General features: G+C 38.7%; 1 protein-coding gene across 1 annotated transcript in view; it reads right to left on the bottom strand.

Moving 5' to 3' along the window:
• Window positions 1-13,917, bottom strand: part of hs3st4 (heparan sulfate (glucosamine) 3-O-sulfotransferase 4) — an 89,216-nt gene extending 75,299 nt beyond the window's left edge. The window contains exon 1 of the mRNA XM_042505554.2: window positions 12,610-13,917. Within this exon, the coding sequence (XP_042361488.2) occupies window positions 12,610-13,205 (596 nt within the window). The 5' untranslated portion in view covers window positions 13,206-13,917. The remainder of the gene's footprint in view (window positions 1-12,609) is intronic.
• Window positions 13,918-16,553: the final 2,636 nt, after the last annotated feature.

Here is a 16,553-nt window from a genome sequence, read left to right on the forward strand (position 1 = left end):
AGAGATGAATCCCTTTGAGCATAAATGACTTGAGCTTATACTTTATTTTGGGTCCAAAATAAATAATTTAACAGATGAAGCTATGTCTTTCATTTTCAGACAATCTGTCCATGTCGTGGAACAAAAACACAAGCCTAAGTCCTCCCTTCTATCTCTGCGACAACGGAGGAGAAGGCTGCTCTGAATTTTATCCGGTTCTTTTGATGGACACAAAAATAAAGTGGATATGAGCCTTGATGGTGAACCATAACCCACGGCCACTTCATAGCAATGGAAGGGGAAAAAACGGTGAATTAAATTCTAACCATAAGTAAAATAGACTTCCACTTGAAAGCATCGGAGTGTAGCTACAGCAGGGCAGGAGAAAGAGATGAATGTGTGTGTGAGAGAGGAGGAATGCACATGAATTCTGAACAGGACCAAAGGCAGGATGAAATTGGCTATACCCATTAACTGCTCAAGAGGTTTTTTTTTTCCTCTCCATATGCAAAAAGGATGGAGCGGTATTACTTCTTCCATAATTCCCATGTTACAATACAGATCACTACAATAAGATCAAACCAATCTGTAATCCTGGAATGGAATGAAAAAGGGAGCGTCTATTCAGACAAAACAAAACAACTGAAAGGAAAAACCTCCTGAAAGGTAATTCGGCGCTCTGCTCTACAGTATGTGTTGATCCATCACATTAGAATATTTGCTGCAGAAAATATGAAACCTGGAGAATAGTGTTGTAATAGCTGTACTAATTAGCTGCGCTGAAATAGTTGTAGCTTTGTGGCTGTACTTGTTGAAATTCAGTTCTACAGTGCATTACAAAAAGGGGAAGTTTTCACCTGAGATTTAAATAATGCAAAACCCGATGATGTTGATACCTTCTATTTATGGTCCATTTGCAGAAAACTGAATTTAACTGAAAAGTGCTTCTTGTGCAACCCTGTATTTTCCCACCTGATTAACATATTTAGGTCCATGATGAAAAAAAAATGCAAACCAATGAGTAACAATGTATGGGGGGAATAATACTAGTCCAAAGTCCAAAATGATTTTTTTGGTTTTTGTTTTTAATTTTGTTTTGTTACCTCTATGTAAGATGCCATAAACTTGGTCATACTGCCTCTAATATCACTTGCTATCTTGGTGTCATCAGCAATAAAGAGTCTTTGTAGTTGCCATCTAGAGCGGGGGTTAACCGTTAGTACACAGTTAGCACACGCTAACATTGCAGCAGTGGCTAACAATCCATGCTGATTAAAAGGTCCCAGGCAACTCACACCAACAGTGAAATGGCTCAACTCTGCCATGAATGTTAATAACCATTAACCCACATCAGCCATGTGATGCTTACAGCTAGTCCTGTATTGTGAGTGTGGACAGACTTTTTCCCGAGTGTAGAGCTCACACATCAGCAGCACTAGTATCCAGCAGAGGAAGAAGGCAAAGGGCCGCTTATGCCCCATGTTAAACAGAGAGCGAGAGCAGAGCAAGTCATGAAAATAACGTTAGTATTGGCCAGTAACAGAAATTAGAGGTGAAAAAAGGATGGTAGCCTATTTCTATAAAGCTGCATTTTCTTGTGATTGTGAATGTGTGATTAACTTAATCTGTTAATTCATGCAGAAATAGAGCACCTGTTTCTTCTAACAACAGCACTCTCATTTTAGTGTAGTGTCAGATTAGATTTACAAATACACCTTAGATTTGTAACTGCAGCTGGATGCCAGTTAGCTGAGCTTTTCTTGCCCAGACACAAGCTAGGTGGCCCCCTGCATTTCCAGTCTTTGTGCTAAGCTAACCTATCCAGCTGCTGGCAGTAGCTTTATAATGACCTCAAAGACCTGGTCTTATCATTTAACTCTCAGCAGAAAACTTAATAAGTGTAAATGTTGAACTAATCCTACATATGCAGGCCTAAAGTATAGGACAAAACTGTGAAAAACTAAATTCATAAAATATTGGATCATTAAATGTGGTGTACATCCATGAGTCAAAGTCTATACAGCAATAATGGAGACTGGGTTGTTGAGCCATCAAACATACACAGCACAGGCCTTCAGAAGCCAGGATAATGTTAGAATCATGCGGGGATTTCAATAACCAGGTATTTTACCATTCCACAATAAAACAGCATAAAACATGCAAGGGACCAGTGTGTATGAAAATATACCAACTGACAGACTACATGCTGATGGCATGACACTGCCATTTGAAATAACATGATCATAAAATATTTTAGTGAAATAATTAATCCCCTCCGGGCTTCCAGTGGATATCTGGCCTGGGGCACCAACATGTCCAGAAACAGCACTCCACGTAAACAGTTTTGAAGCCATTTCCAGTCAAAAAATCCATAAATACATACACACCATATATGCCGCGCATAGCATTAATGATTCACATAACTCCATACAATCATGTAAACACTTTTCCTTTCAAAAGATCATTAATGATGTAACTAGAATTATATCAAGTGTAAATTATTGCATGTGGATGTGCAATTTTACCTCACTGGCACTCCACCATCACAATCAGCTGCATGTTTAATAAGCACAGAGGAGTGCCCATATACAATTAGAAGTCACTACTTGCTCACAGAGAAGATGACTTCATCATATTAATTCAACAGGGTGGACAGGAATAACATGGAAGTATAGTGGGCTTTACTGTTCAATACAATGATTTATATGGCGCTGTGTGTGTGAGGTAGAGCAAGAGAAACAGGCTGCTCTCTAAGGCTGTAGGATGTAATGAGTAATTTTCTTGTGTGATGCTGCATCTAAGAAGATCCTCAAACAAGAAATAAACATGATTGCTCCTGTGGTAACTGGAACCTCAGAGCTCCACGATGCTCGGGAGTTTAATCAAGTGGAAAGAGGGTGGGCAATGAGAAAAGACTGGACTGAAGCGGTCCACTCTCTTGACAGCGCAGGGGTATGCTGCTAATTAAAAAGTTTAATTCCACGACTGCAGCACTGGCATCAGAGCACTCAGAGGTGCGTCCTTGTGAGTCTTGGCGCCGTCTTATCAGGCGTAGGCAGATTCTGCCATGTTGGGAAGGCGCGGGACAGGGAGGCACTGCAGCAGCACACAGCCCCAGCTGGAAGGGATGGCATCCTGCCTACTCGGGGATCTGGCCCACCTTGCTCTTTCCCATCTCCCCACTGAGTGGAGTCACGGGCTCCCAGTCAGGTGGCAAGAGTCAGGGGCTAAGCTGCCCATGGAGCAGCTGAGAGAGGGAAAGCAGGGCTAAACAAGGGATAAACGCTGGATTTAGACTTTCGGCTGCTAGGCTCGGCAGTGGATCCATGTCTCCATTACACCCCCCCTGTCACCAGGTCCAGTCTTAGGACTGGAGGTTGCAGGTACACTAAAGCCTGTGCTCTCAGTACACACTGTTCCTACAGCAAGCTTAATCTGACGCGATACACTGACACCACCTCATGAATAGACTTTAATATTTCTAAAAAGAAAAAGAGATATGTGTTTTTCACAGTGCAAAGAAAGGATGTTTCTTTGATAAGGCGAGGAGTGAAAGGACTTTATTGTATGACCTTGGCTGAGGTAAAAGTTTCCTTGCTGTGTAGGATCTATTGATCAGAGCACATTACAACATTACAACATTACAAGAACACGAAGAGCAAAGTCCTTGGAAATGGCAAGGCTAATTCTGTGTCATGCCTTTAAAAGGCCACGTCTTACGAAGCAAAAAGAAAATTTGATTGAAGAGAAAAAAGTCAGCAACAAAAGTAAAATAGTTTCAGAGTGTGCTGGAATAAAAACAATATCTACTGGGACTAATCACCAAAGAGCTAAAACCTACTGTGGACTTGTTCCTCAGCATAGGGACGCAGCCCTAAAAGGATAAGAACAGTGCTCTAAAGATTTATGGGCACATCCCCTCAGCTTTTATTGCATAGGGGGTTAAAGTGTCATTTTAATAAAACAGAGATATTAGAGCTTGCAAACCTCAGTAAAACTTTGGTTCTGGTTCACCGTGAACTGATTTATCTTATGTATAAATACAGTGCGACAAAGGATACACTGTAATTGTAATGCAGACCTTTGCTGGGATTTTATCATATGTTGATGTCTATTTCAAGTGACTATCATAATCTTTTTCTATTCATTCACGCTTGTAAATCAGGTTCAGGATTTTGTGCAGTGCAGTGAAAGTTATGAAACTACTTCAAAATAAAGTTGTTTGGATTATGACCTGCTGTTGCTTCGTCTTTTCTCCTTAAAATATGCTCTTAATTTAGCCCTGCCAAGTTCCGACTGTGAGGCTATGATTTTGATAAATGATGTATTCACCTCATAAACAGGTGAGCTTGGCAATAAATCCTTTTTCACTGGGTCAAATCCACAGAGCCTGTGGTGGAACTCGGCGTTACAGAAGGTGGCAGCTGTAGTGTGTTAACAGCAGGCCGACGGAGCGATAAGTTATTTGGGATAGCTTTTTGTGATTTGATGTGCAGGATCTACACTGCCTGTTACAGAGAGGAAAATGTGTCTTCATACATGACAGTGTATTCTTCTCCTGGCTGCTGTACCTTGGAGTACATAGGCCTACATGTCATCTGATGAAGTACAGTATAAAAATCAATTTTATATCCTGTTAGGTTTTATCCTGGAAAATTTCACGAAAACAGCATAATTTATAACTTTTGGTCATTTATTGGGGGACTGAGTGTAAAACTATAAACAGGCTTGTTTAAATGTTCATTTTAGTGTATTGTATTTATTTATTTATTTATTTATTTATTTTTACTAATTTTAACATTTGAAAGGCGCCAATTGTGTTTTTATATGGAGAAAATATTAAGGGTGTGTATCTGGCCCTAAAATCATTTAATGTGTAATTAGCTATATAGTCGATCACTGTGATTTAAATCTGATTCAACAAGATTCCATCTAGTTATTTTTCCATGAGAACCAATAAAATTGTATGAAAGTAGAAAGAACATTAAACTATTTGCTATGAAACAACCAAAGAAAATGCCGTTTGTTGTTAGTTGTTATGGGGACAACACGTCAGTGTGGCCGTGAACTGTGTTACACTTACAAATTTGAGAACTCTGTTTTTACCTATTCTTACACCTATGTTCCTCACTAAACTGAAAAATACAACTGCACACCAATCCAAGTTTCTCACTTTTAATGAAGAAAGACTAACGTTAGCTCACAACTGCCTTGTTAACTCATCGTGTAACATAATTCATTCAAACTGAAAATAAATCTAACCAAAACCATCTTAATTAGTCTTGTTATTCATCTAGTTAATACACTGTCCCAAAAAATCAGCAGCTCCGGTTTGGTTGAAACAAACCCTTAATTCACAGAGTTAAATGTGGAAACATGCTGAGTCTCTGCTGTCCACTGAGCAGCGGCTCTCCCTCATTCTCCAGAGGCAGCTACTGCCTCTGTTGCATCATGTTTAAAAAAAATGCACTTAATGACAACAGAAGAAACAGGGAAATAACAGTGATGTTTTAAAAGTAATGGATTTCTCATTTGAAAACAAACTGCTTCACTGCTCATTTAGTCGTAACTGCAAAACCTCACCTCAGTGAGTCTGTTTGTTTATACAGAAGTTAGCCTGTTGCAGTGTCAATAGTACACATATAAATGACTGCTGCCTGACCATCTTTGCTTTTTATTTTTGAAGGACCTGGCTTGTCTCAGGTCGGAGGTGTTGATGTTTTTGCTGTGAACTTGAATCTTCCAGTCACAAGTTGGATGTTAGCGTTAGCAGGCAGTTAAGCTGTGACTGCGTTGTCACAGCTTAACAGCTCTCTAGTTTGAATATTACTAATATATGCAAGTCGCACAGGTGCTCCATGGTCACAAAATGTGACTAAATAGTCGTGATCGCAGCTCTGAAAATACAAACACACCCTTCACCTGCTCACACTACCAACATTACCACCCATTAAGTTGGACTGTTACCGCAGGGCCGTCAAAGATGATGATTTATTCTCCGTAAGTTGGAAACAAACTAACAGCTTTCCAGTTCATATACAGTATATATAGTATTTGCAAGTCATAGCAATGTTCCATGGTCGCAAAAATGTGACTAAATAGTCAAGGTCTGGAGCCCTCCAAAAGGACTGCCACAGAGGCCGGGTTTGAGTACTTTGCTATGTCTGTCTTAAGACATAATGTATGAACGCATTTGCATCACAACTGTGCAAGATACAGTCACAAAACTTTAACAGTTGTGTTGTTGGGATTACAACAAGACTGATATTGAAGATGGGTGAGGTCCAAGCAAGGGTGCTGGAAGTACACTTCAAGCCCACATAAGTTTGAAGTTGCAAATTACTGTATACCATTTTCAATCAATCATTCCCATCCACTGATACAGTGCAGTCTGAGCGTATTGAATAAATCTGTCGCAGTAAACCTGTTTCACTAAACTCGCAGGATGTTGTCTATTTTATATAACGTTGTCTGACTTTCTTCCGTGCTGGATTGGTTTTAGAAAGTGGATGCCTTTAAATAGGCACCATATTTTTACAGGGGTTCCTAGCATAAGACCTGTACGCACTCACATAGACACACACATACCAGAAGCACAAGGGCACAGAGACAGAGTTACTTGAAATTTTAAGATCCGAGTTTCACAGACACATTGATTTTTGATAAAGTTCACACAGAATTTGGTTCGGATCTGTGGTTCTGTGTCGATGTAGCTGTGTCTCTGACTCTTGTATTGATTTTTTGATAGGTATCAGTTCAACTTTTGCACCTCTGGCAGATATGGATACTGATAACGCCTAAAGTTAGACTACAAACACATACAGCATTGAAAGCCTTGAATCTTGGCTTTTGCTCAAAAATAACAGGAGATGTTTGAAGACAAATTCATGCTTCAACATTCAAAATTAGAAAATTACATATTGATTGCTTATCAGTGTAGCCTAATAATTCCATTATTAGGCTACACTGCATATTTCTCAATACAATTGCTCCACACTAGGTCCTTATGGTGTGAAGAAAGCCATTCTTACTCCTTGTGAAAAGACTAATATAGGTGCTCCCACTTTGCCGACTGTCCAGTTCACACATCAATATAGAACAGTTTTCAAATGAGCCTCAATAGATGAGAAACCTCATTCCTCCTGCTGAATTATTTGATCTGGTCACACACACTTTTCAACTTGAATTAATCTAAGTTGAACAATCTGACACATTTGGTGTTATTTTTTTAGCAATGTGGTAGAGTGATACTGACACTGTTAATCTGCCTTTTAACTCAAACGTTAAAGTGCTTTCAAATGTGTTTTTTTTTCCAGTTTTGCAGTTTAATAGTTTGAACATTTTTAAATCAGAAAATAACTGCTATGTCAACAAGATACCACTGTAATCACACCATTTTTCCTACCCATCTCAAATTATCATTAAGGCATGGCAAACTTTTTCAGACAGCAAGTCAACATTTTTGTGATTTTTTTGTTTGTTTGGTTTGATTTTTCTAGCTTTTTGCTCTGGCAGAAACTCCTCTCAAACTTGATTTGTTAGCGCTAATGTAACCACTATTTGTTTGGCATTTTGCAAAAACGCCGAAATATCAAGCAGGCAGCCTCACTAATAAGCCCTCATTAGACTGATGTCCAACTAGTGTAAATTCTTGCTGAGAATTCTCACCCTCAGCAGGCATAAATCTTTGTGTATAATCGATAATCAATGACATTCTTTAGCACAATTTATGAGGCACATTATCTTTCCACTAAAATATATGAATGCTGGCACAGAGCTGGAGTAACATTTGCTGTGTTGGTCATCATGCATCAAACACTTCCTGTTCCAGGATGGGCGTTTGCACCAGGTTGGGGCAAGCTCAAGAGAACAGATAAGTTAAATCCTTGCGGTGGTGTCTCATCCTCTTTACCCAGAAATAGAGGCAACATTAGAAGCGCCAATTGGCTGATGAAAGTCCTCTGTGGACGGTAATGATGGCACTACATCGCTAATTGCTTGTTCAAGTAAGCCCAAAATGCACTGGAGAAACTGTCCAAGAGTGCTAAGAACAGGAGAGCAGCACCAATCACCAATTTGAGCCCGGCAATGGCAGCTCGTACCAGACCAATGACACACATTGAATCCTGATTTGAATATTTGATGTGTGTTGGATTTCTGCAGACATTTTTATGAACGTGGAAGTCTATGTTTATACAAAGGATAAGACATCTTCACATCCAGAAGAGGTCACTGTAAAACACTCTGGATACTGAATTTAAACTTTAAAAGTGCAGTATGTACACACTGAAGAAAGATAGTTAATTGTCTTGTCAACTATGCTTTGGATTGGTGTTTTGGTCAAACTACCAACCCAAAGAATAGGGGATTGAGGAATGAGATTTGATAATCAATCTTTCTCCAGAGTTGCGTACTGCAACCTTAAAAAACAGAGACAAAATATAACAAAAAAGACAAAAGGTCCTCTTCTGCAATAGGACATTTTTATAATGTTTGCTGATAAATATGATGGATGAAAACTGATTATTCATCTACTGTTTTATTGCTTATTATTTTGAATTATTGCAACTTGCTAATTTCAGTTCACATTCACAGACTCCCGTTTTAGGTTTAGGCAACACTAGCATTTTGGTTAATAAGGAAAGGACGTGACTTCAGTTAAATGTAACAAAAACGGTACTTAAGAAAATGATGCAATAGTGACTATGACTGAACACTGTGTTGCAATATTGCCTGTTTTGGCCGAAAACAATTGAAATATTTTTTCAATTAACTTTTTACTGATATTTACATAGCTTTAGATCACACGGACTGTGCAAGGGACACCTCATCCTCAATATTTAGAACATGAGCATTTGTCCCCACCAACAAAAAAGCAAAAGTACCAGAGGACTTTTTGTGACCTTAGAATTATAAGGTGCACTCTGAAATTGTTGACAAATTTGAGTTATTCACATTGGTTCAGTATCAACATTTTTGCATTATGCCAGATACAAAAATCGCCTGTTTTTATTTAATGTGTTATGTTCAAATTACTTGAACTTTGATGAGATGCCATTCTAAGGATTACTCCATCTACCCATACATACATATCATACTCAAAGCCTTTATATACATTATAAACCGGCAAGTAGCTGCCTGCGCTGTATATTTATCTGCTACAGTGAGACCCTGGTGGTTTCTTTACCTCCTAACACAGCGGCTGAGGGGGCGTGCACTGCTACCTGCATAAAAGAGTACATATTTATTTATTTATTTTTTTTTGCTTCAGCTGTCCCTGATATTTGACCATGTCAGGCATTTGCCAGTATAATCACACAGTCCTTTAATGGTTATTTTCCTGGACAAAGAGATGGCAAATTAATTTCAGGATTCAGCTGAAGAGAGGCATAAACACATGTTTACAGTCTGTTTACTGTTTTAAATTCTCAATCACTAACCTGCACTTATCCATGACCTCTAGTAAACCATACAGTAATGTCAGTGGCATAGGCTTCAGGCAAGCCTGAATGAACCCACACTGTATATTTTCACCTCATGGCTTCAAGGTGCTTCAACTCACAGTACAAAACTCAATGGATCTTCCCTTCATCCTGTTTTCTTCCCTCCAGAGCATTACACAAAGTAAGGAAGTAAAGGAAAAGTAATCTCCTAAACGCACACAAAGAACAACAACCCAAACACACACACACAGTCTTTCAAAAGATCACTAAACCTGAATATGTGAAATATCACCAGTCAACACAAGCTTATAGTGCAATAACACAGAGGCAACATTGGATTCGCCATGTTGAGAACAGACTGAACGAGCATTTGAGTACATGTAAGCGCTTACAAGATGCCTTTGGGTTTCATTCCCCACAGTCTATCATATCCATCAAAATGTGGAGCAGGTGTTGCTAAGACAGGCCCAAATTTATGAATCACATTTTAAGAGATTACTGGTCTCATTCAACTACACCAATGTCAAATGGCTGCAAACATCTGTAACTGATCATAATTTCACTTCCATTAAGTCCACATTAGCCAGAGCATTGCAGACAGAGAGAAGAGATGCAGTATAATGCATCATTTGGAAGCCAACAAACAAACGTGGTCTGAATGAATTTTTGTATTAGTGCCTAAAAAAACTGACTTAACTCCTAATTGCTTTTAACCATCTAACCATCAATGTTTCTTTCCCTCTCAATTGCATCATTCTAAAGGTGAGTTTCCAACACAGGACAATGGCAGATAAAAAAAGGCTCCTTTCGGGGATTTGTTTGGCTCAGAGGCCCTAAAACACACAAGCACACTTATTATTATTTATGTAAGCATGTCATCCTGCTGTCTAATGAGCCTTTCACCATGAGCGTAATGAAACAGCTTGCATTAACACAGGCTAAATGAACAGCCGAGAGCTCCCATGTCTATGCAGCAAGATGAAAGCAGATGCTCCGCAACCCAAACACCAGCGCGACAGACCCACAGAGAAACAGAGGGGACTTTGAGTCAGCGTCATTCTCATCAGCTCATTGACTCCATTAGAAAAATCTTGAATTCCCCTTGGTCAAACATCATTATGAGAGAACAACTCTGAACGGAGCAATGACCAGCTGACCATAAATGAACCCCTCAAATTGATTTTTTTCCTTCCATAAACATGATAAACAGGTTCCTCTCCGGCTAATAAACCTGGACTCAAAGTGAATGTCAACTATCACACATGAGAGGTAGGGTAAACAAATTCATGCTTCTCTGAAAATCAGCTGCAGAGCAAAAACTAAAGGTGCTTCAGAAATTACAGCACTTACAGCACTATTACATGCTAAATTATATGCAATTTGGTGTGGTAATTGATGGGTTGAATGTTGTATTGAGAGGATGGTGATAATACGAGCTGACTTCTAAGAACAAAACAGAGCAAATTTCAGGAAAGAGACTTCAGTTCTCCTTTACTTAAATCTACAATACAGCTGCATATCACATAAAAATGTAGTCCTATGAAATAACTCTTTCCCTCTGTTCTACAATAATGTATGAGCATGACTGTGCATGTGTGAGTGTGTATAAAAGTGTAAGGGAAACTGAGCAATAATTAACTGAATTATAAGACAATTTCTCAAAGAAATTGCATCTAGGAATTACAAACATTTATATTAATTATTTAATACGAACATCAAATTATTATTCTTTCACAGTGTTTTGTGTATCTAACTTGCAGCCCAAAGCACACACTGGCTCTGTTGAAAATGTAAAACGTTCAACAAAATGTGATTTTGGTTTAGAGACGAGAACGCTAAAAGCAAATCCAAAAACTACACAGTGACACTCCTCTTTGTGTGTTTGTCCCTCTACTGTCAGGTGTGCAAATATTATGTAATCCTGTTAAAGGTCTAAATCTCAGCTATCTTGATGACAGACAGACAAACCTGTGCTAAAGTGTAACTCACTTCACTGAAAATAACTGCTGTTTAAGAACACAGCTCTTAAAGTTTAGTATATCCCGTTCAGTGTATAATAATTCACCTTATGATTCAGAAACTAGGTAAAAAATGAACAATATATACAATTTCGAACTCAGACTCTCAACACAAAATTAAAGAACTAATTTAATTCAGTCACTGTCACATTATCTTAAAGTGCCATTCCAGAGTTTCGCCAATTTCTACAAATCCTATGTGTATTACTAACAGTGTGATGATAAAGAGTGATTTTACTAGATATATATAATTAAATTATAACATAAATGCACTTATAATCAGGTACCATAACTAAGAAAAAAGTGTTAATTAAATTACAGTTACTACTCACTACTAAATTCTTGCTACTCTACTAAATTCTTGCTGAATACTCCTCCCATAAAAACCTTAAATGCAGAATATACCATTTATTGTGTTGCTTGGCATGTTTTCGCCCTACAAGAATTAATTTGCTTTTGGTATTTGTTTTTTTTCTTCCTTTTTTTCCCCCCAGTTTAAAACATCTTTTTTTTAGAAAATTAATCAAACAGTAACCATATAATATGTTAAATTACTTTGATCAAGTACTTTAAATACTTGCGTTACTTATTACATTTGTAATTGAGTAAGTAGTAATCCTTAACCTGAGGTAACCTTTCCAAAAGTGATTACTGAACACTTTGAAAAACTGCTGTTCAAGATTTCTGAATAACTTTTCCCACAATTCCAGGCAGCCACCATAGTGTCACTATATGCTGGATAAAACTGAACTTGCAGAGACTTGCTGAAGTGAGACAATGCATCACGCATAACCCAATCTACAGTGGACAAAAAAAAGGGTTTTCAGGGAGAAAAAAAAAACATTCATAATAATGTATAGTGGCTGAAAGTACACGGGGTGAAAAGTTTGCACTGCCATACAACAAAACACTGACTTTAACGATTAAGTAGGCAGGAATTATATTCGCTTTGATTTATTACCTATCTCACTCTTTCACAAACTGACTTTCTAACTTCCAATAAAAGAATAAAGACCTGTGACTACCTGTTACGCTATTTTTTAAAAAAGTATTTGGAAATATAACACACCTTGGTAAACAGTAAACAGCAGCTTTACCTATGCATAATTTGTGACAAACCAGGCTAAAACAAAGAGTGGCGCATAATTAGAGGATAAGTGGTAACTCACCGGTACCAGTCCAGCCCCTTCTCGTAGTTCCTGTCAAAGAAATGTGGCTCATTCCCAACGGCTCTGACGTCCGGGTGCACCCTGAGAGCCTCCAGCAGCGCTCTGGTCCCCCCTTTCTTCACCCCGATGATAATGGCTTGGGGAAGTTTCTTCTCTCCGTAATCCATGGTGCAGTTCACCCTGAGTTCGCTGTCCGTGGTGCTGAATTCCTGGTGCTCCCTCTCCAGCGCGGTGGTGTGATACGCCGCCGCCGATTTAGTTGGAGACGCCTGAGTCCTAATCCACTCCACTGTCCTTTGTTCGGCCTCAGCATGATCCTTTACGGTGGAAACCGCGGTGGTTCCCTCGGCCTCGGTGAATTCGGTAAAGCCCTGGGAAGCGGAGTAAAGTTTCTCCCTCAATGTCACAAAAGTTGTCTCCTCCGTCACCAGCCTCCCTTGATACGCGTAGTTCTCTTGCAGGGGGAACTGCAGCGAGTTGTAGCAGCTCATCAAGCTATAGAACAAGTAGGTGACAGAGAGGGAGAGGGTGAACATGAATAAGATTTTCCGGGGCACTTTAGAGGTGAAAACCGAAGTGCTGGACCAAAATGCCATCTCTGATAGCAGTGATCCTCTCAAAGAAGTGGCCAGACATGTTTCCACCCCGAGTCTTGCATGGACAAAATCAACAGCAATAATCAGTCACTATCAGCGCCGCTCCAGCTAAAAAAGCGTGAAGCTGGACCAAACCAACCTAATCCAACCAAATCTCATATTTATGAGGATAGCCGCGGAAATGGATCGTTAAAATTCCGGAAGAATATCGCGTCCCTTTTCTTGAGTATCGATTTCTTATTCCAAGGCTGACAGACAATGTCACAATTTATTGGACTGAACTTGCAGATTTGAGAGGCTGGAGGTCTGGCGTCCTTCCAAATGAGCAGCCTGGCTTGAACTGGACAGAGTATGATGGGCGAAATCCTGGCATTTTATAACAAGAGGGGAAAAGAGAGGGAAAAGGGAAACAGCAGAGTGTTTAAAGTGGGGTTCTTCCCGTCAGCCGCTCAGCCCGAAGTCCAGTCCAGTGTGAGTGGATTCACATCCATCCAGACAACCAAAAATCCATTGTATCTTTCCAAACAAGAGGCAAATCCGTTTCTCTATTCTCTTACTTTGTGAAGCTGAAAGTCCGCAGCCTTTACACAAAAGCATCCACTCTTCCCAGTGAGGCTGCTGCTCGCCGTCCTTGCGCCTTCTCAGATTGGTAGGATCCTCCGATGTGCGCATCGGCTGAGTGAGCTCATCTGAACTGAAGCACTGTAGAGCCACACAGCACAACTAGTGTGTACACCCACTTTTTCCTCTATCCGTGCACAAGTAGGGCTATAAAACGTCAGATTTCCTCATGTGAAATAGTTGCGTGGAAGAGCTGCTATTCCTCATTCTTGTGACGCGCTTTGGAGAGATGAGAATTACAGTGCGGGAAATATGCGAAATCTTATAACATTGTGAAGTGTTTTATGCCGTGTAAAGTTCACTATAAAACTCAGAAAGATTATTTTGATAGAGATTGCATTTTACAGAAAGCTCATGTCTGCACCCTGCTGGTTTTTCTGTGGAGCAATGAATAAGTTAATTTTAATTTGCAAAGAAAAAAAAACGAAAAAAAGTATATTTTGATATATATATAAACAAATGTTATAGGAATCAAGGTGGATCATGAGCAACACTGTGTTTTAAATTAAATCAATGAGTCATGGGGGTGCAGTTCCCCTCTACATATTTTTAAATGCAAGAGAGCACATGCAGACAACAATCCTGTGTTCTGCATTATGCTGAGGATGGGGATGCTGCTTAGGCATATTATACACTGAATTTATTATACATGGATGCAGACTATAATTACTGATGGGAATATTCACTAGACCTTAACTTGTACACTTTGTTGCCGCAATATGACAATTTAAAATTGCATGCCACTGAAATGTCTCCCTGTATTAGAGAATCTCATTCATCACACACCTCCAACACACCAGGAGAGCCAGCGTCACACTAAGCGCCAGTCTCAAATAATTTGCAACGCCTGCCTCTCAGAACAGCAAGCCCCTGTTATATTTTAAGTTCTGTGTTTGGAATGTAAGAAAATATTTATATGTGTATGTTGCTTGGCCAGATTTGCCTCCTCTAAATGCCTGTAGTCGGCTCAGCATGCAAACCAGGGGTGACACAAAGTCATTTCATTATGGAGTGTTGCAGTGTTACTAAAGGACAACTCTTTTGCATTCAGCCAGTGCATTCCACTGAATCAGAAAATCTATGTTACCCAATGAGAGCTACTAGTACAGAGAGAAAACACATCTTATCACTGACTTTCCTAACATTTACGATTTTTGAACCAAGTTGGAAACACACAGTAGCTCACTGTCTGAACTTAAAGTGGCTATCAATATTTTTATAATAACAATGTAAAAAAAAAAAAAATTGACAAGGTGACAGGGGTTGTTAGTGACATGTCTAAAACTCCTCAACACCACAGAGCTATAGTGAGTTTCAGCATATTGTTTAGGTTTTTAGCCTTCATCTTAAGCGTTTTCATTCGCTCTAACTTCTCTCAAAGCTTCACTACCACTACCTGCTCTACCTACCTAACACTACCTGCTCAACACCATATGGCAAACAGACAGTTAGTGACAAGCTGATAGACAAATTGGAGCATTTAGAAAACAAAAAAGCCGATATTTCCCTTAGTGGTTGGTAGGGACCAAAGTTAGAGCTAAAAGAGGGTAAAAACTGGACTTACATTTGCTCCAAATGAAGACAGTGCTCTGTAACTGTTGGATGTGTTCCTAAACAACTAACGAGTTTGCTGGGGATGTCCCGATCAAGTTTTTTTGCCCCCAATCCCAAACCGAGTCATTTGATATTGAGTGTCTGCCGATACAGAGTCCCAATCCCATACCTGTATTTATTTGGATGATACTGCACACTTCAAGTACTTCAAAATGTTCAGATCAATCCAGTGTATACACTTGACAGTGTAATAACTCTACAAAGCAAGAAAATAATGTCTGCAACAGTTCTCAGTGGCTTTTATTTATTTATTATTATTATTATCATTATTATTATTATTAATCTATTTTTTTTAAATAACAAAGTAAACAAACTAAAATAGTTTTATATGGCTTTTATCACAACTTCATTTAGTGTAGTTGTTTTTTCAACAAAATAACAAAGTAAACAAACTAAAATTTGTCTCCAGAAATTGCTCTCAAATCCACTTATTGTAGCATTATAATAAATTTACAACACTATAAATGAGTACTATAATAACAATTCCACTTCAAGGTAATGTTATAGCTGAACTTTAACATTACCTTTCACAGCAAATAAAAACTGGGCACAGTCCCATTGATTACTTACTTACTTACTAAATGTAATAATATAAAACAATATAATCTATTTAATAATATAATTAATATAATAATAATAATAATAACATAATTTTTGGTGCATTACCTTTTGTAGATATGCATGAGAACAACCTGTGCAGTTTAAAATAAAATACTGAAATTGGAATTTTCTCTAATAACACTGTATGATACTTTCATGGCTTGCAGACAATTGTGGTTATCCTATGGAGGGCACAACTTTCATAGTCAATAAAATAACAAACAAAAGTCAATAATTTAGATTTTTTATGGCCAAATATGAGTTACCTCATATTTGCATGAGGTGCAGACATCTAATAAAGAATATTACTAGTCGCAATGGTCTTTGGTTAAATCTTGATCATAAACACTTACTTGCATGACTTTAGTGATCATACTTTATTAGGATTTCTCATTTCTGATTTCATCTCCAGTGTTATGTCCCAACCAATAATGAATATCATTGTATTGGCAAGCTAGAGCTGTACATTAGCAATGCAGGTGATTGGGTGAGGGGGAGGAAAGCATGGACAAG

This window comes from Plectropomus leopardus, chromosome 18, assembly GCF_026936395.1.
Source record: "Plectropomus leopardus strain MGB_pleo_1.0 chromosome 18, ASM2693639v1, whole genome shotgun sequence".
Classification (NCBI taxonomy): domain Eukaryota; kingdom Metazoa; phylum Chordata; class Actinopteri; order Perciformes; family Serranidae; genus Plectropomus; species Plectropomus leopardus.